Raw genomic sequence first — 21216 nt, forward strand, 5'->3', positions numbered from 1 at the left:
ACACACCACTCCGAAGTCTTCAGGGCATCATATCTGAGCTCCAAGTGAGGCAGAGTAGTGACTGTCCACGATCCAGACCCGTATCTTTAGCACGTTGGTCACTAACCAAAACTTCCAGCTGTGTAGAAACTGAAAACCTTTGCATAGTTAAGTCCTCAACTGTGTCTCCACTATAAGGAATATATAAATATTATGTCCAAAAATTCAAGCACACTTGACATAATATAGGAAACAATTTATCATCCACTAGAGATATTAGGTTTGCACTCTATTGTGTACATAACTCCTATGTAGGTTAAAAGTTGATGTAGCATTTTAGCTGGAAGCCACATTCAGTGGTTGTATTAAAACCAGGGCATTACATTAGGCATGTCTAAAAAGAACTTTCTGATTTGCTTAAACAGAGAGCAAAAGAAGGAAGACCCAAACATTTAAAATAAAAATGCGTATTCAAGTCAGGGATTTTGACTGAGATGTACACAAGTGCATGTGTACTCCTGAAAATATGGGCCCGAGTCTCTAATTCAGTGTGTAAAAGCAATTTGAGCAATAATTGAAAAATTTTGCTACATAGGGAGTTGGGACTGCTCTGGTGTAAGTGGTCTCAAGCATTTCGTGGGATTGCACTGGTTGTAAAGCAGCCTAGAATCTGACCCTTTACATTAAAGAATGGAGCCTATGTTTTAGGTTTTCTTATAAAATTGTATTTAGCATATGACATAGTAGAGAGTTCTGTAAATACACATCTATATAATAGATCTGGGTTCATTATTTGATGTCTGGATAATAAAGTTGGGAATGGATTCTTTCTTCTTTGTACCTGTAAAATACTATCTCAGCATAACAGCAGTATTTTATATTCTCTTTCCACAGGTGTGAATGAATATATAAGGTGTCTGGCAATGGGGGTGGGGGGAGGTGAAAGGGCTTGAGGGTACCCCACAGGGAGGAATTCCCAAGTGCTCCTTCCTGGGCCCAAAGGGGTTTTTTTGCATTTGGATGGTGGCAGCATTTACCAAGCCAAGGTCAAAGAAAAACTGTAACCTTGGGAGTTTAATGCAAGCCTGGAGTGGCAAGTATTAATTTTTTTTAAATCCTTGCGGGCCCCCACCTTCTGCACTCAAACTGACAGAGTGGGGATTCAGCCTTGACAGCCTTTTGTGCCCTTGAAAATCTCCTCCTTGTCATGCAAGACTTATTTTAAATTGTTCTTGGGACTCCAAAAATATATATACAATTAGTAAATTTCCTGTCATTTTGTGGATTTTGTTTAGCAACTTAAAATTTAAGAAAATATGGTGAGATATTTATTAATAGTAACTCCTCCAAACTGACATGAAAACTCCTTTCTAATCCAATCATCTGTCAGTGCTCTTCCAAACTAATCAGCACTGACTTCAACAGTGGTTTCTGTTAACAGGAGAAGAATGTGAGCCAAGATTTATTTTTCAGCACTATTAACAATTTTCTTTTAGAACTCAATCCAGTGCCCACTGAAGTTACTGGAAAGACACTCTCTCATTAACTTCAATGGGCATTGGATCAGACACTTTACTTTTCACTTAGCTTTGCTACAGTCAGTAGTAAAGGCTATAGTAATTCTCAAAATAGAAACCTTTGGAGTCTGATGTAACCTCTGAATAGTACAGGAGTGTTGGCCTATAAATTGACATTGTTGTTTCACTTTGGAAAGTCAAAATCTGAAGAAATGTCTACACTGTGTTTGAAAACCTGTGGTAGCAAGTCTTGAGAGCCTGATTCTACAGACTCGGGCTTGTGCTGTGGTGCTAAAAATAGCTGTGTAGACATTCAGTCTTGGGCTCTGAAGCCCAGGGAGGGGGCTGGTCTTCAGAGCCCAAGCCACAATGTTTACACTAATGTTTTTAGCACCTGTAGACCTGTCTCTGACACTTGCGGCCCCAGGTTTTAAAATGCACATACTGTGAGAGCCAGATTTTGGTTCATGCTCTGACTTCACTTCAGTGGTGCAAAGCAGCCCTAAAGCTAGTGGAGCCAACCTCCTGAAGATTCCCCCTTGCACATGTGAATCTTTGAGTGGTGTAGATTATATTGGAATTGGAAAAGGTTCAGAAAAGGGCAACAAAAATGATTAGGGGTATGGAATGGCTGCCATATGAGGAGAGAGTAATAAGAGTGGGACTTTTCAGCTTGGAAAAGTTATGTGGGGATATGATACAGGTCTATAAAATCATGACTGGTGTGGAGAAAGTAAATAAGTGTTGTTATTTATTCCTTATGACACAAGAGCTAGGAGTCACCCAATGAAATTAATTGGCAGTAGGTTTAAAACAAAAGGAAGTAGTTTTTTCACACAATGCACTGTCAGCCTGTGGAACTCCTTGCCAGAGGATGTTGTGAAGGCCAAGACTATAAAAAGGTTCAAAACAGAACTAGATAGACCTATCCTCCATGAACTTATCAGTGGCTATTAGCCAGGATGGGCAGGGATGGTGTCCCTAGCCTCTTTTGGATCACTTGATGATTATCTGTTCTGTTCATTCCTTTTGGGGTACCTGGCATTGGCTGCTGTTGGAAGACAGGATACTGGGCTAGATAGACCTTTGGTCTGACCCAGTATGGCTATTCTTATGTTAGAACCACTGTTTCAGCTCCTACTCCACTCCTCCCTCCTGTATGCCAGCACAGAGAATGTTCTTGGGGAAAAGGCAGCATGGTCTGGGAGTCCTCTGGCCAGCACTTCCCAGCTGCCAGAATGGTATCAGATGGAAATGGTAGTGTCTTGTATCCACTTCACACAAATGCAAATGATTACACAGGATGCAGTATGCTGGACAATTGGCCACAAGACTATACTGGATGTCAAACCTACCAAGAAGATCACCATGTATAAGCTGGTTCCTCTTTACTGCATGCTCTTCTGTTTCTCCCTCACCCCCCTCCTTACTTGGTTTGAAAGTTCAGCAACTATCCTCTCAGCCAGTTAAGTTTCCCTCTCTCCGTCCCTCAGTTGCTTGACTTTGTTGAAGAGTGCTGCTTGATTTTATTTTATTCTACTTTACACCTCCTGTGTCATAAATAGACCGTGGTAGATTTATTTTCATAGACAAAAACAGGCACAGCCAGGTCTTTTCTTACTCTTTAAATCATCTATGATCATTACAAGCTCCATGGAGCCTTAATTTTAAAATTAATTTTAGTTGTAAAGTTTCTTTCCTTGTATGGAATTTGACACAACAAAATAACTACACTGAGGAGAGACTACACCTTCTAGAACTGCATTTCCCCTCTCTGAATCAATATGAACTCAAACTTCCGTTAAATAGCTCCTACCAGCATATGGGCATACATGTCTAATTCCTCGGCACTGGCACATCCTAAACTCTTCTTACCAATGTACTTAATTTGCAGGTCAGATAAGTGTTAGGATTTTCTTTATCTTCAAAGAGTTAACCTCATAAACTGAATCAGTTCTAAAGTTTATTAGACTGTAGTTGAAAGAAAACCTGTAATAGTTTACCATGTTAGAACTGGAGTAGAAACATGTTCATACAAATAAATAGTATGAGTAAAAACCTATTATTCCATGTAGAGATACGTTCATTAATATTTTCCAAGTAAGTGAAATTGTTTACCGTGTCATCTGAGTTTCACTAACAAGTACTATTTTAAAAAAAATCTTAGCACTGATAGAAATCTGGCTGGAATAAGGAAAAAATTCTGTGCTGGTATCATGTGGGTTAAAGGAACAAGGTTGTCATTTCTGTACATGAAAGACCTCCTAATTAACATCTGTCACATCTGGTAGTACAGTATTCTTTAAAAGCAATACTAAATTAAAAATAACCACAGCTGGGTGAAAATCTTTGAAATTTACAATTACAGGAGATGGCCTATAGGCACCAATGGGACCTGTAGTAAACTAGGACCTTTTCCTCTTCACTTGCTCATAGGTATAACCTGGGAGCCCAAGAATCCAATCTTGAGGACTCACTGTCTGTCCTGTCTTCTGAGGCTGCTGAAAGCATTTTGGTTTGAGTACTGGTAGGGACCCTTGTGACTGAGATGTGAACAGGCAGGACTCCTTGATGATCTCCATCCTCTGAAGCTGTTGTTATGCTGTTTTTCACTAAACATTTGAAGAATTGTTTTTTCTTGGTGTCTCTTCTCAGCTCCAGCCTTTTGACTTGCTACCACCTTCTCACACATCTGCAACAACTCTTGCAGTGAGAGCTTTCCTGTGCCCTCGTCTGCATGCGGTGCTTTAGCAACCTGCAGACCTGTAAAAGGCCATCTGTTACCAGAATGCCTCAGTCACTAGCGCTCTCTTCTCCACTCAAGGGAGCTTGAAATGTGCAGCTTTTCGTAGAGTTCCTAATCAGTTATTGTCTACACCGCTGTGTTGTTCCAAGCTCCCCTCTCAGCCTCTTCATCTCCTCAGTAGAAGTGTACTTTGCTAAATGCAGAAGACAGCGGTATCTGTATTAATGTACTAATATGGATATTTTAATGAAAAAGGTTAGTCATAAAACTAATAAGTGTTCTTCCTGTCAGGCTCCACGGAAAGCCTCTTTGTTGAAAGGGCTAAGTGCTTTGACAAATCTCAGAATGGAGTATGATATAGGTCAGCTACTGTCTCCCATTTCCCCTGTAGGTTCTGAGATTACTTTTACAGACTATGTTGATATTCCTTCCCTAAAGAATTCTCCCCATGCCCGAGGCTTAAAGAGTATGCAAAGCCTATATAACAAATGTTCAGGTTTTTTCTCAGCCTTGATGTTATGAGTTATTTAAATGATATACTGACTTGTGGTGCTCTTGTACTGTTGCTAGGTAAAAGGGGTCATTCCATTATCCACTGGCACTTCTCCTGGGTTAAATCCCTACCTTACAAGAAATCTAAATTAATAAATGTTGGGTTTTAAGTATTTTCAGTACTTAAAAATGAGACCTGTAGATATTGGCTAAGTTTTCATCTAGATCTCTACTTCACAACAATCTAACTAGAAGAAATGTATGGCTAATGACTCTGGACACTGACAGTGTATCTACATGTCTAACAGCAGTGAGTCTCAGAGCCTGGATCTACAGAGTTGGGCTTGCACTACGGTGCAGCTGTTCAGTCTCTGGCTGAAGTTTGGGCTCTGAAGCTTGGGGAGTGTTTCAGAGCCTGAGCTTGAGCCCACGCCTAAATGTCTACACAGTGATTTTTAGCATTTTAGTGCAAGTCTGAGCTGTAGACCCAGCCTCTGAGATTTGGTGCTCTAGGTGCTTTATTTTTTTTTTCTTTCTGTGTAGACATATCCGGGCTGGACTTTAAGATTCAGTTTGACCCAGGCTCCTTTCAATGGGATTAAATTCTCTGTATTCTTTTTAGAAAAGATGCTCAAGGATTAATTTTTTATAAGGATTAAAACTATTCTGCTTCAGAACAATGAGTCAGAAGGGAAAGGCAAGTAGGTTAATGCTGACAGGATCAGCATTCATTTCCCTGCTGAAAATCCAAATGTTGAAGTAGAGAAGAACATAAAGTAGATAGACATCTTTAAGCTAACGCTCCTTGCCACGGCATGGAGACTGATCCCCATAAAAGAGCGGAGCTTCACAGACTCAAAAGAAGAAAGAGAATGAATGGGTAGACAGCGCTTCCTCATTCTGTGCAAATCCACTTGCTATGAAGGTGTGACATGGACCTATGTTAGAAAAGGTAATAACACAAGAACAGGAATGAATGTATCACTTTCATCCAGTAGTGTTGGAACAGTTTTTATAGTGAGGGTGCTGAAGGTGGAAACCGTGTATCTGGGTTATTACTTTAAGTTAGGGGGTGCAATAGCACTCTTACTTCCAGTTACCTATGCTCTCACCTGCAAATTTAGTAGAGGTTTGGCAAGTATCTTGCAGTTAAAAGTTTTGAGGGTTGTTGTGTTTTATACATAAAATGTGTGTGATTACAACATAGCATGGCCTTGAGCATAGGCGAGTATCACACAAGGCTTGCTGCATCTCTTACCTTTCTGGTCTCTGTGTACGCTCCCTCAGATCATCGGTAAAGGCAGGAGGCCTATCTCAGGGGTGTTTTACAGTCTGTTTTCAACACTCAAGATGACTTTCCTATTTTTATCCCTCTGTGTGTGTGTCTCTAAATACAAAGCCCTTTTCAGTGGGATATAGATAACCCTTGCAGATTATCTCCTTGTGGCTCCCTGGCTCTGTTCTCTCCCCACCTGAAACCCAGCAGAAGAGCTGGGAATGGGAGTGGTTGGTACTCCATCTATTATTCTTTGCTGATGTAATAGCCCACAGAGTATTATTACAGCCCTCAGACTGCTTAGTTGGACCAGAACCAGAATTCACAAGACAGCTTAGTCATCTTTGCTTCCCTCCCACTCATCGTTTCCTGCACCCAAAGTAGGAAAGGTGGAACAGAATCCAGTCTCTTGGGTTTTCAATGCAGATGTTAAGTAAGATTTTATATTACTACAGTCATGTAGTTCCTTCCATGTTCATTTAATGTCCTGTTGATTATAGATGACAGTCTCATTTATCAGTTACCTATTCGCTTACTTAGAATAAAAAGGACATCATTATAGAAAGAATGTCTGAGGAAGATTCCAGTTGTCTGGGTATCTAGCAATAATAAAGCAGATGTGGACTTGTTAACGAATTACTACAAAAATGTAACAAATATTCATAAAGGAGAAACATGTTTCCAGAATTTCACTTACATTAAATACCAGCAAATATCATATGATTAAAGGAACTTTGCCAAAGGCTCTAAAGAAACATCCAGCTATTTGGTATACGTGCATGCTTTCTTGTGTATTACTACTTAAAAAAAGTAATAGGTTAAGGCAGAATGGATCATTGTGATCTAGTCTGCGGTCCTGTATAACACAGGCCATAGAACTCATTTGTTGCATTTTTGCCTTGAATTACATTGTAGGCTTTCTGCCGCAAGGACTACATCTATTTGTGTGTCTTTTATTAGATCCAGACTGTGGCCTCTAGGTGCTGCCCATAATACTACTAATTTAATAACTTTCTTAATTCAGCCTCTCACAATACCCTATGAAATGGAGTAATATTACCGCATTTTATAGGTGAAGAAATAGAGGTATGGACTGGTACAAAATACCTTGTCCTATAGTCAAAAGTCAATGGCTGACCCAGGAACAGAACCCAGAACACTCAGTTTCTAGTTCTGTACTTTTACCACTAGACTATACTCCCTCTCTAACAATTTAATTTGAACACAATATAAGAACCAGGTACTTGTGTACTAATTGTAGTTCTGTATCTTTGTATCATAGTGAAGAGTAAATGATTATAGATTAAAGTCTTTTTAGAAGGAATACAAATATTAAGAGTAATTTTACAGATTGCTGGGAGATAATTTTCCAAACCATGGGCCCATTTCTACAAGCCTTACTCATCAGAAGAGGCCTATTGAAGCCAGGCTTGAGACTGAGTTAAGTTACTATGGAAAAATATCAGATTTAAGAGCAGAGTTAAGAGAACAAAATCTTTTAAGGCAATAGCTCTATACATCAAGAATATACTCAGCAGACAGGAACATCTGGTGGTGTAGCACAGAATTTAAAACATTAGTGCAAATTGTGTGGATATGCATGATTTCTGTAAAGCTACCTTGTAAATACAAGAATGCAAATCTCATGTGATCTATCCTTCGCATTTTAGGATTCACTTACATCCTTTTTTTAGCAAGTACAAGGGATGATGATGATGATGAACTCCTGACCCTATTAGTGATGCTACCATTAATCAAATGGTGGTAGTTTACAATGTTTTTGACCTAAATGACTTGTCATGAAAGCAAAAGTGATCAACTTGCATTAACTCTCCTTTAGTTCTACTAGCAAAAAACTTCCCAAAATTATAATTGAAAATATTTGGATGAAATTGAAGAGGCCAAATACACTGATTTATAGCATTTGAAGATCCGGATTGACTTCAGTCTAGATTTTTGGAACTACGATGGTTTACACCAGTTGAAGATTAGTCCCAAAGGTTGGTGTCCCAAAGGTTGGTGTATGTTTGTCTGTATGTGGTGGAATTCTGGAAACTCCCATAAAATTCTGGAAACCTGTACATGAGTTCAGGGCCAGATTTAGGGTCAGGCAACCCAGGTCACTGCCTGGGGTACCAGGCTCAGGGTGCTGTAAGGTATTCAGAAGTTTAACAAATGGAGGAGGTGCTATTTAGTCTGGCCCTCCATCGGTTGGCTAAAGAGAGGGTGGAAAGAAAAACACCCCTGTGCTGGACCATATTGTGGGATTGTAGCACAAACCATCTATGGCCAGCTATTTCCTTCTGTAAACAGGACTAACGCCTTTTGCCCCTCCACTCTCTCTGATCAGGAGCTCCCACCCATTGGATCTGTGAGTGTGGATTCAGTGGCCTATGCCTACCTCAATCCAACATTTCCTGCTACACTGGCCCATTCAGTGCTGACATGAAGTCATCTTATTAGCATGCAGGAGTTCTCCAGTTGCTCCACCTGCACTCCATGCCCACAGAATGTCTCCAGGAAGCTTTTGTGGCATAGAGAGTCCTCCCTTAATGGGTTATTGTCACGATCATGCACTTGACTAAATTACAAGCCTTGTAACAAATGAAATCTGATTGAAGTGTGTGGAGCTAGACTGCAGGGATGGTTGAATGGATTGCTTTTAGGACAGCCCCCACTTTTAGGAAAGGTCATTGTCCAGCACTGGGCTTTGATACCTCATGTGACTCCTTTGTGCCTTTGCAGGAATTGCTAGATACTACAGAAAAACATTTCCTGAAATCTAGTAGCCTTGTCTTGTACTATTGATGGTATTAAAGTTGCAGCCACAAAGGGCTGGTCTACACCACTGCAGTAAATCGATCTAACTTATGCAACTTCAGTTATGTGAATAACGTAACTGAACTTGATGTTGTTAGATCAACTTACCGTGGTAGCTGTGCTGTCCTATGTCAATGGGAGAGCATCTCTCATCAACTTCCTTTATGGTTTTCAGGGAGATGGAGTACACAAATTGATGGGAGAGTGCTCTCCCATCGATTTAGCGTGTCAGACATGCTAAATCAATACTCGTTGCAGCAGTGCCAGTCTACTGGTAAGTGTAGACTTGGCCAAAGAGACATTGGACCAGATCCCCAGCAGTATCTATGTTTCTTCTCCTTCTGAGAATCTGCCTGTGCAGGAGAGATCCTCTGGGGCCTAGATGCACTGAGTTTAGGGCCACTTCATATTGGAGCAGTGCAGAGCAGCCATAATGAGGCTGAGGATCGAGACCACTGATTCTAATACTGATACTGGATTTGCCTGGTGGAAATAAGAACAGAGCCTGGTCCCTTGTGTGGAATTGTTCTTCAGCATACCATCAACAAATTTGTTTTTTCCATTTATACTTTTCAGAGACAAACAGTTACCTGTATCTAACTTGATCTCTAAAGAGCTTCAATTTCCCTTGGCTTATGAATGAGCCATTCAATCTATGTATACTTCTCTCTCTCTCTCTCTCTCTCTCTCTCTTCTGTTCATTGTTGAAAATGATCTCAGTGAAAGGAGTTCTTTGTTTTTTCAGTGGGGTGTTACCAGAATTCTTTACATTGGAATGACAAAAATCAATGACCTCAGCAAGGGGTAACTGTAGTTCAGCAACTGACACATTAATTTCAGTGTAGCAATGAAACTGAAAAAAAACCCTAATTCTAAAATAGTTGCTACTTTAAATCAAATTGACTTGTCTACTTCAATTTTATAGCATTCAGAGGGTGAACAGTTTTCTAGAAGCAAAATTAATCTCAAGCTTTTCCACTGAATTTCAAGATGGCATTTAAACACTTTTTCTCCCAAAGTATATTGGTAGTCACAAGCTCTTCAGTATTTGGTAAATTTAAAATACATGTAAAACCTCTTTGCATCTCTCAAATGTATGAAAGTTTATGCTATGTGATATGACATCCAAATTTGACAAAGTCAGGTACTCATTGCATCACTGCTGTATTTAGACACTGTTGTTGCTGGTAACACCCTCCATCAGCACCATCATGCTCAATAATGCATCACATGTTGAAACAAGATCACAGAGCTGCAGAGGTATGAAAAGAGCAAAGTTGTATGTGACTTTATAGAAATGGTGGTTACATAATTCTTACAGCAATACGGTCACAGAGCAGTAGGGGAAGGTAAAAACATGGATGCGGTAAAAGCAAACTAAAACAGATTAATGGAACAGGGATTGTAACAGGATGGTGGATGCTTTAGATACTTGCATGGTAAGAGATGCCAACATGTACAAAATGTGGATTCATTTCTGGTTCATTGAAGTGGGGTTCCCAAAACTAATAAAGACATTGCTCTTCCTTCATGGTGAGTTATCCATTCTTAAAGTGGGGAGGGGAGAGAAGAAAAATGTGCACTTTTGACACACCTAGTGGAATATAATTTCCACAGTTCAAAAAGGAATTCAGAGTTTACTTGAAATGTGTACTGAAATACTCATTTTCTCCACCAAAGTGTTCTGAGGTCTAGCAATGGAGCTCCATGTAACATGCATGGCAAGAGCTTGAAATTGTCTCGCTGTTTTCTAAAGCAGCCAATGTTAGTAGTGTTGTCTGATCCCAGTTTATCACTTATTGAGAATGCAGCAATGCATTAGATTTTGATTTATTTGTCTATAAATTGTATTAGAGGTGAGGCTAGTATGATTAAGGTGGTCTTACACTTCCCATTATAAGATCTTATTTTCAATTGCTTATAACATGGCCAAACTTCAGCTGTGGGGGCTGAAATTTTACATGCCATATGTCTGCCTCAGCCTGACTTTAATTTCAGCCAAAATATTCCAGCCATTTCCAAAATCAAGCTGGGAGGGAATACATTGTTTGACCCATGTTAAAAAAAATAAATTCTGGTGACCTTTTCTTTGAACAGTGGTAGGGCTCTCATGCTTTGAAGCAGTGAGTTGAAATTTAGGTGGAGTCTGACCTTTTTGCTCTACCCATGAAAATGTGCCTAAATTTGATGAATTTATAAGTCTTTGGAAAAAAAATTGCAGTTTGCACATGCTTAGACACTACTTTGGTTTAGCAGCTAAAATCTAAGAAGACTCTTCTCACTGAACATGCTCAAGCCTCTCACAGCTTCTAGTGCTGACCAGACTCCACAGGCGTCATCCCTACAGAGCAACTGAGCATGCTCCAGCTCAGGGCCATGAGGCAAAGTTGGACTTTCCCTGAACTGGATGCTCCAAGCCATGGTCAGGCTTGCACTGAAACTGAGGGCCAGGAGCTTGATCTCTCCTGTGCTCACAATGACTCCCTTGCTGGCACCCAGCAGTGTGGATGAGGGATTTGCTGCTTCCAAACGGGAAAAAAAATACACCATAGTTTAGTAGATCTACCAGGGATCACTGCTCCATGTAACATAGAGCGCTTAGATATGTTTATAGTGAAATCAAGTAAAAGTTTGTTTAATGATAAACAAAGAGGGGAGGGTCCCAAAGCCCAGGCTCCAGCCCAAGCCTGAATGTCTACGCAGCAGGATTTAGCTCTGTAGCCTGAGCTCCCCAACCCTGAGTCAGCTGACCCAGGCCAGTCACAGCCATGCCACAGGTCTTTTATTCCAGGGTAGATATACCCCAAGTCTCCAACACGTTCTTCGTATGACTAATATTGTTGCAATTTCACTCTAGACTTATTAGCAGATAGACAGTACTATGTATTTGATAGCTGTCTTTCATAAAATCCTATATTTAATTCATGCTCTCACCTCACTTATGAGGATTCAGTATTGCCAAGCCCAAACATTCAGAAAATAAGTTCAGCTTTAAAATTATGAGATTTTCAAAAATAAAACAAGTTAGGTTCTTTTTAATTGCCTTCTATTGTTTGAGCCTTTGGAATACAGTTGGATTACATTTTCTAGGTTTTCTCTGCAACCATAATCACTTGAAATTTTTTTCTAAAGGAAAGCTGAGATTCTCATGTAATCAGCTGAATCCAGGATCTGGTGCTTTAAGAGAAATGCCTATTATTGTGATTTTTCATGATAAAATCACAAGAGCTAGCAGTACTAGAGATTGTAGTGAACAAGGAGGCTAAAGTAATCCAAGTAACATTGAACAAAATGTTGAGATTTAAAAAATAAAAAAAGGTTGCAAGTAGGGCTGTCAAACAATTAAAAAATCATGATTGATTGTGTGACTAAATAATAATAGAATACTATTTAAATATTTTTGGATGCCTTCTACACTGTCAAATATATTGATTTCAGTTACAACACAATACAAAGTGTACAGTGCTCTATTTATTTTTTTATTTGTATTTTTTACTTGCACTGTAAACCCCCCCCAAAAGAAATACTATTTATCAATTCACCTAATACAAGTAATGTAGTGCACTGTCTTTATCATGAAAGTTGAACTTAGAAATGTAGAATTATGTACAAAAATCCCTGCATTCAAAAATAAAACACTGTAAAATTTTAGAGCCTGCAAGTCCACTCCTTCCTACTTCTTGTTCAGTAAATCACTCAGACAAACAAGTTTGTTTAATTTACAGGAGACAATGCTGCCCGCTTCTTGTTTACAGTGTCACCTGAAAATGAGAACAGGCATTTGTATGGCACTGTTGTAGCCAGAGTTGCAAGATATTTACATGCCAGATGTAGTAAACATTCATGTCCCCCCTTTATGCTTCAACCACTATTCCAGAGGACATGCATCCCTGCTGATGATGGGTTCTGCTCGATAACAATCCAAAGCAGTGTGGGCTGATCCATGTTCACTTTCATTATCTGAGTCAGATGCCACCACCAGAAGATTGTTTTTCTCTTTTGGTAGTTTGGGTTCTGTATTTTCCACATTGGAGTGTTGCTCTTTAAGACTTCCGAAAGCATGTTCCATACCTTGTCCCTCTCAGATTTTGAAAGGCACTTCAGATTCTTACACCTTGGGTTGAGTGCTGTAGCTATCCTTAGAAATCTCATATTGGTACCTTCTTTGTGTGTTGTGAAATCTGCAGTGAAAACATTCTTAAAATGAACAACCTGGTGGGTTATCATCCGAGACTGCTATAACATGAAATATATGGCAGAATGTGGGTAAAACAGAACAGGGGACAATTCTCTCCCAAGGAGTTAAGTCACAAATTTAATTAATGCATTCTTTTATTAATGAGCATCATCAGCATGGAAGCATGTCTTCTAGTATGGTGACTGAAGCATGAAGTGGATTACGGATGTTAAGCAGACCTGGCAATGCCAGCTACAAAAGTGGAAAGCAAATGCCTGTTCTCACTTTCAGGTGACATTGTAAATAAGAAAAGGGCAGCATTATTTCCTGTAAATGTAAACAAACTTGTTTTCTTAGTGATTAGCTGAACAAGAAGTAGGACTCAGTGTACTTGAAGAACATAAGAATGGCCATAATGGGTCAGACCCAAAGGTCCATCTGGCCCAGTCATGGGAGTCAAGTTTGTAGAAATTTTGGTGGTGCCCAGAACCTGCCCCCTCAACTCTGCCCCCCCGAACTCTGCCTCCACCTGCCTAAGCCTCTGGGTGGGGTTTCAGGGGGGAGGTCTGGGGTGCAGGTCTTGGGCTGGGGATTAGGGTGCAGGCTTTGGGAAGGAGTTTGGGTGCTGGGAGCAGGCTCTGGGCTGGGGCACGGGGTGGGTGTGCAGGAGGGGGTGAGGGCTGCAGGCTTTGGGATGGAGTTTGGGTGCAGGCTCTGGGCTGGTGGTGGGGGTGTAGGAAAGGGTGAGGGGTGCAGGCTGTGGGAGGGAGTTTGGGTACTGGGTGCAGGCTCTGGGCTAGGGCAGGGGGTGAGAGGTGCAGGCTTTGGGATGGAGTTTGGGTGCAGGCTCGGCTGGGGGTGGGGGTGTAGGAAGGGGGAGGTGGTGCATGCTGGGGCAGAGGATCAGGCTGCAGGGGAATGATGGTTGGGGTTGAGGATGAGGAGTTCATGATACGGGGGGGCTCAGAGCTGGGGCAGAGGCTCAGGGTGCGGGGGGATGAGGGCTCTGGCTGGGGCTGAGGATTAGGGTGCAGGGAGATGAGGGCTCTGGCTGGGGCTGAGGATTAGGGTGCAGGGAGATGAGGGCTCTGGCTGGGGCAGAGGATTAGGGTGCAGGGGGATGAGGCTCTGGCTGGATCTGAGGATCAGGGTGCGGGGGGATGAGGGCTCTGGCTGGGGATGAGGATCAGGGTGCGGGGGGATGAGGGCTCTGGCTGGGGATGAGGATTAGGGTGCGGGAGGTTGAGGGCTGTGGCTGGGGATGAGGATTAGGGTGCGGGGGGATGAGGGCTCTGGCTGGGGATGAGGATTAGGGTGCAGGGGGATGAGGGCTCTGGCTGGGGCAGAGGATCAGGGTGCAGGGGGATGAGGATTGGGGCTGAGGATGAGGGTTTGGGGCGTTGGAGGGGCTCAGAGCTAGGGCAGAAGAGCAGGGTAAGGGCAGCCTGCCTTGCTATTAGTGGATGGCAGGCGCTAGGACCCTGGGGCAGCAGACAGCAGTTCTGCTGGGAGCCGATCTGCGAGCAGGCAAGGATGTGGCGGAGGGGGGACGCAGGGGGAGGGGTGGAAGGCGGAGGCCGGGACCCGCTCCAGGCAGGGACACGGTGGGGCGGGGTGGTGGTGGGGAGACCCGCCGGGGCCGGGCTGGGGCCGGGGCCTGATCCAGGCAGGGCCGGGGGAGAGACCCAGCTCCAAATATTGCTGGAGCACGGCACCCAGCCCTGAATGTTCCTGGAGCCTGGGCACCTCGAGCCCATATAACCCGCCGCCTATGGGCCCAGTATCATGTCTTCCAACAGTGACCAATGCCAGGTGCCCCAGAGGGAATGAACAGAACGGGTAATCATCAAGTGATCCATTCCCTATTGCCCATTCCCAGCTTCTGTCAAAAAGAGGCTAGGGACACCACCCCTGCCCATCCTGGCTAATAGCCTACACGCTGAAGTTTTAAATTATGTTTTTGAGTGCAGTTATGTAACAAAATAAAATCTACATTTGTAAATTGCACATTCTTGGCAAAGATTGCACTACATTACTTGTATGAGGTGAACTGAAAAACATTTTTTGTTTATCGTTTTTACAGTGTGAATATTTGTAATCAAATAATATACACTGATTTCAGTTACAACACAATACAATATATATGAAAATGTAGAAAACATTCAAAATATTTAATACATTTCAATTGGTATTCTATTGTTGAACAGTGTGATTAAACTGCGATTAATCACGATTCATTTTTTTTAGTTAATTGTGTGAGTTAACTGCAAATAATCAACAGCCCTAGTTGCAAATCTTAATATTGATGGTACTATAGGAGATGGATCAGATGCTATAATCAGGATGGGAATGCTCATAATTGGTACAGTAACTCCTCACTTAAAGTCGTCCCTGTTACCATTGTTTTGTCATTACATTGCTGATCAATTAGGGAACATGCTTGTTTAAAGTTGTGCAGTGCTCCCTTCTAATATCATTTGGCAGCTGCCTGCTTTGTCCACTGCTTGCAGGAAGAGCAGCCCGTTGAAGCTAGCTGGTGGGGGCTTGGAACCAGGGTGGACCAGCAGCTCCCCCCATCAGCTCCCTGCTCCCCTGTGTGCCCTGTGCAGCAGCTACCCAGCAGGCTAGCAGTTGCAGCTGTCCCTCCCCTACTGCCATGTGCTGCTCCTGCCCTCTGCCTTGGAGCTGCTTCAGGAGACTCCTGCTTACTATGCAGGGGGGAAGGGAGGAGGAAGAGGGGGGCTAATATCAGGATGTCCCCTTCCCCCCTGCTCCTGCATCCTGCTTACCCCATCTTCCATAGAGCAGGGGGGACACACGACAGGGTTTTGCTGGCAGCAGCTGTGGCCTCAGCAAGCTGATCTAATTAACAAGGCAGTGTACTTAAAGGGGAAATGCACATCTCTTTCTCTCTCTTCCCTCCCTCTGTTCCTGCTACTTTGTAGACTGTGAGAGTTAACCCTTGAGGGCTCAGCCAATTGCTAGTTCATTTAGCAGTAAGGCATTCCCTGGGAAATATCTCACCTTCTGACTCCTCCACCTCAACCAAGCTTCACAATCGTCATCACTGTGTACAAGTATTAAATTGTTTGTTTAAAACTTTGTGTGTGTGTATCTATCTATCTATATGTACATAAAAAATATAGTCTTTCGTCTGGTGAAAAAAAAAATTCCCTGGAACCTAACCCCCTCATTTACATTAATTCTTATGGGGAAATTGGATTCGCTTAACATCGTTTTGCTTAAAGTCACATTTTTCAGGAACATAACTACAATGTTAAGTGAGGAGTTACTGTAATTGCTTGAGATGCGAGCAAGACTTCATGAAAGTTATATTGCATTTGAAAGGACCAGGAGGTAACTGATAACCTCTCCTGAGATAAATCTGTTACAGAAACAATTCCAGCTTTTCCCTATTCATTTTACTAACCTCTCCCCAACATCAATTTTTAATTTAAAGTTATTCTAGAGAGAAGAACGATAGGTTAATTTTTCTAAAACCTGCATATATTCATATTCTCTAACCCAAGCATCCTTTCTTTAATATTAATTTAAGCAACATTTTAACTGTTACTGTCAATTTACATGCATATATTTATAACACTGGTTCGGTGTTTGCTGAACTACAGCTGTAGCTTAAATACAGTTCGTAACATTAGAAATGCACTGTAATTAACTTCTTATTAGTTTTTCTTGTGCTTTCTGTTGGATGTCTGTAAGCTTGTACATTTTTTCTGTATCAGATACTACAGTCAAACACACCCATTACAATATTTTATTCTTTAAAATGTTCTTTAATTTCTCTTTTAATAGAAAGAAGGAGAAAAAGATCACCAAGTTCGCTTGGCAGTTGGAAATGGAGTAAGGAGTGATGTATGGAGAGAATTTTTAGGCCGATTTGGTGCCATCAAGATGTGTGAGTTTTATGGGGCTACTGAAGGAAACATTTGTTTCATGAACCACACCGGGAAAATTGGATCTGTGGGACGTACTAATTTCTTTTATAAGGTAAGTATTCAATATTTTATTTGGGAAGGAAGATTGAGGATAAATGTGATTCTTAATTCAGTAACTAGATCAGAAGAAGTGAGGTCTAAAATCAGTGGGAGTTGAGGATGCAGAATCAAGTTCTAAGTCTTCTGATCTAGTTACTGCAGGTTTACCTGACAGTGTTCAATGCTGCCAAAATCATCTGTATATAGTGCTCCTACCTGTGCTAATGGCAGCACCAGTGGGATTTTTTCCCCTTAATATTTCCTAGAATAGACAAGATCTAAACTAGTGAAACTCCACCATCCTGAAAGTTTCAAGAAAGTTCTGTTTAGTTCTGCATTCCAAATCTTTGTTCCTAGGCAGGAGACTAGATTAGAATTATTTAATGCGTCACTGATTTATAAGCAGAAATATATGTATAAGATAGAGGGACGGGGGAGTGTATACCTGATTTAATGATAAATATATATTACAGGCTTCTTGCCTTTTTTAAGGATTTGGTTTAAAAAACTAGACTCTAGGAAATGAGCAGGGGAGCAAATCAGAGCAGATGACCTCAAAACTGAGAAATGGGGAACCACTGGCTCTCCTGCATGTTCTTTCTGCTCATCAGGAGTCTGTCGACACTCGTATGCCTCTAGTCCATCTACTTCTCAGTCTTCAAACTTTTGTTTTCTGGGGCAGAGCCTGGAGATCAAGTACTCTCCACTCCATGTTATCCTCTCTAAACCCAGGGATATTCTGCCTGGAACTCCTTTCTGCTGTATCCCACTGTATGGCTTCAACTACTCAACAACAGAAGAACAATATCTATGGGCAGCATGGCTTCCTGGGGGTGCCTGCAGTACTGCAGACCCCAAGCTTTCAAAAATCATGAGATTGGCTTAAAAATCCAGAGATTATTTTTAAAAACAAACATTTCTATTTTCTGAGACTTTACGATGCACTTGCTTCATGTTTTTGAAGCTTTCCACAACCATGAGAACTCAACTTTTTTTGCAATGAAAGCTGGAATTTTCATGCAATCTGATTCCAACACGTGGGGCACTACGAAAAACACTGAAGATCATCAGACTTGATAAAATCATGAGAGATGGCAACACTGGAGCAGGGCCGCCCAGAGGATTCCAGGGACCTGGGGTCTTCGGTGGTGGGGAGCCTCCGCTTCTGTGGTAAGTCAGTGGCGGAGGGTCTTTCCACTCCGGGACCCGCCGCTGAAGTGTCCCAAAGACCCGCTACGGGGGCTCTCCACCGCCGAATTACCACCGAAGAGGGACCCGCCGCCAAGGAGCAGCCCGGTCTTTGGCTGTAATTTGGCAGCGGGGGGTCCCGCCGCAGGTCTTCAGGGCACTTCGGCAATGGGTCCCGGAACGGAAGGGCCCCCTGCCACCGTATTACTGCCGAAGACCCGGCTGCACTTCGGTGGCGGGTCCTGCTTCGGCGGTAATTCGGTGGCAGGGGGTCCTTCTGCCACGGAGTGGAAGGACTCTCCCACCGGCGAAGACCAGGAGCAGAAGAAGCTCTGGGGGCCTGGGCCCCACGAGAGTTTTCCGGGGCCCCTGGAGCGAGTGAAGGACCCCGCTCCAGGGACCCTGAAAAACTCTCCACAGCCCCACTTGCGCCCCCCGCCCCTGGGCGGCCCTGCACTGGAGTAGTCCATAGGTAGAAGCCCTTAGTTTAGAGACTACATGATTAAGAATACAGTTCTCCATGGAGTTAGTAGGATAGTAATGTTCAGGGCTAGGGTTTCAAAGAATAGACTTATCATACACTAATGTGCAAATATTCAGCTTAAAATAATAAATCAGAGTAATAATAAAGATTAACTACTATATTGTCTAAAATATATTGATATGGGTAACGTGATAGTGCAATGAAATTTACAGTAATGCATGACTAAATCAGTGTGACCATTTTACGTCGTTTGTTTTCCATACTTCTTAATTTAAAAGATAAAAAGGACACTAATATACTAGCTTGACTGGAACAAGGGTATGATATACAGCAGGGGTAGCAACCTATGGCATACATGCCAAAGGCAGTGTATGAGTTCATTTTCAGTGGCACTCACACTGCCCGGGTCCTGGCCACCAGTCCAGGGGGCTCAGCATTTTAATTTAATTTTAAATGATGCTTCTTAAACATTTTAAAAACCTTATTTACTTTACATACAATAATAGTTTAGTTTATATATTACAGACCTATAGAAAGAGACCTTCTAAAAATATTAAAATGTATTACTGGCACGTGAAACCTTAAATTAGAGTGAATAAATGAAGACTCTGCACACCACTTCTGAAAGGTTGCCCTCTCCGATATAGAGGAATGCTAAGAAATATTTCCTGCCCCCAGTCACATGACCAAGTCAAAGTTACAAAAATTTAATACCCTGTCACATGGCAAAAGTCAAAATCCACTGAGTCTGTAACATTTATTTTGTTACTTTAGGTTAAAACTGGAAAGATAAATCTAGTTGACTTTTCACCATTTACTGCATGGTGCATGTGTTGGCATTTCATTCAGCTTAGATAGTAAAATGTGTGGGTGGGATGAGGGAGGGTCACTCACGTCACCTGTATCATCCCTTCCCCACAAAATAGGAGGTGAGAAGGAGTTATGGAAGTGGGTGGAGAGTGCCTTTACAGTAGTATACTGAGGTCAGTGTAGAACTTGATCATCCAAGCCCACACACAGGGCTTCCCAACCCCATTTTAAAAGGACCCTGAAAACTTCAATTTCAGTGGATCTTTTGAACTCTACACTATGTTCACAGGCCTAGTGGCACACAGGCATTCTGTACTAAGCTTAACATTGTTAAAACCAGTGGAGCTTAACCAGGCTTGGTGATGGTGGGATATTTTGATAAAAACATCGCTAGTATAGGCAGGCCTGGAAGGTGAACTCCCGGGTGACTTTTATAGAACCTAAAACTGCTTCTACAGAAGGATATTGCAACAAAGGTGAGATACCAGAATTCATTAGGCTTTAAAGATTTGTTAAAATCCATGGTCCATAAGGTAATGGCCCAGTGCAACAAATTTTCTACACACTGTATGTAATCAGTAGCTATAGTATATGGAGAGAAACTGCCAAAAAAAAGTTATCCAGGTAAATAGTTCAGATATTTTTTTAAAAAGCATTCATCTAAGTGAACTGTTATGAATTGGTTTGGAACCTAAGTGTAGCTCCTGAGACAGTCTGCTGCTGATCATGTTGGTAGCACATTTAACGTTTTGGCTGACCTGGGCTCCTGGAGTACTATCAGCATGATTCTTACACATCTTACTTTCGTGTTGGGCCTGTTCCCATTCTTTGGGTGTTTTTGTGTGGTGACAAGCAGTGAAATTATAAAAGAGTGTAAAAGCAGCAAAGAATCCTGTGGCACCTTATAGACTAACAGACTTTTTGGAGCATGAGCTTGCGTTGGTGAATACCCACTTCTTCAGATGCATGTGGTGGAAATATCCAGGGGCAGGTATATATATGCTAGCAAGCAAGCTATATATATATATATATATATATATATATATATATATATATATATATATATACACCTGCCCCTGGATATTTCCACCACATGCATCTGAGGAAGTGGGTATTCACCCACGAAAGCTCATGCTCCAAAACGTCTGTTAGTCTATAAGGTGCCACAGGATTCTTTGCTGCTTTTACAGATCCAGACTAACACGGCTACCCCTCTAAAAGAGTGTAGTCATCTCAGTTTGAAAGTTGTATGCAAACCGCTTAACAAGTGGCTTTTGTGAGGCTAAGTGACATTTGAGAAAGCTTCTGAATCTGGACAGACCTGTTTATTGCTATTACTACCTCTTTAAAGTCTGAATAAATTCATTTGAAGTTAAGGTCAACTGAGTGAAGTTGTATCAATTACACCACAGATGGCTGTAATTTAATATTTAACTTTTTGATTGTTAAAGTCAATACATTTTAAAGCAGACTTGAGTAATGAAAACAAGTAAAAACTGCAAGATGTGTACTGAAGGGTTAGTCTTCCTGTTTCCCTTTATTAACTGTTAGGACTTTTGTATAGAGATGAAACCCATAGGATTTTATACAATTTACTTTAAACCCTTACAGATTTTAATAGAAAATGAGATCATTTGTATCTAGTTTTTTGAACCATCCTGGATAGATATTCTATAGAAGGGATAAAATTCCATCGCTAAATAACTCTACAGAAAGATTGTCCTTTTTGTAA

At 41.6% G+C, this 21216-nt stretch overlaps 1 protein-coding gene across 2 annotated transcripts in view; it reads left to right on the top strand.

Annotated features, from left to right (window-relative positions):
* Positions 1 to 21216, top strand: part of SLC27A6 (solute carrier family 27 member 6) — a 153002-nt gene that overhangs the window by 15621 nt on the left and 116165 nt on the right. For both annotated transcript variants that reach the window (XR_007773392.1, XM_050945796.1), the window contains exon 6: positions 16821 to 17015. Coding sequence is in view for 1 of the 2 variants with exons in the window: in XM_050945796.1 (XP_050801753.1) it covers positions 16821 to 17015 (195 nt within the window). In the remaining variant the exon portion in view is untranslated. The remainder of the gene's footprint in view (positions 1 to 16820; positions 17016 to 21216) is intronic.

Source organism: Gopherus flavomarginatus, chromosome 3, assembly GCF_025201925.1.
Source record: "Gopherus flavomarginatus isolate rGopFla2 chromosome 3, rGopFla2.mat.asm, whole genome shotgun sequence".
In the NCBI taxonomy this organism is placed as follows: Eukaryota; Metazoa; Chordata; order Testudines; family Testudinidae; genus Gopherus; species Gopherus flavomarginatus.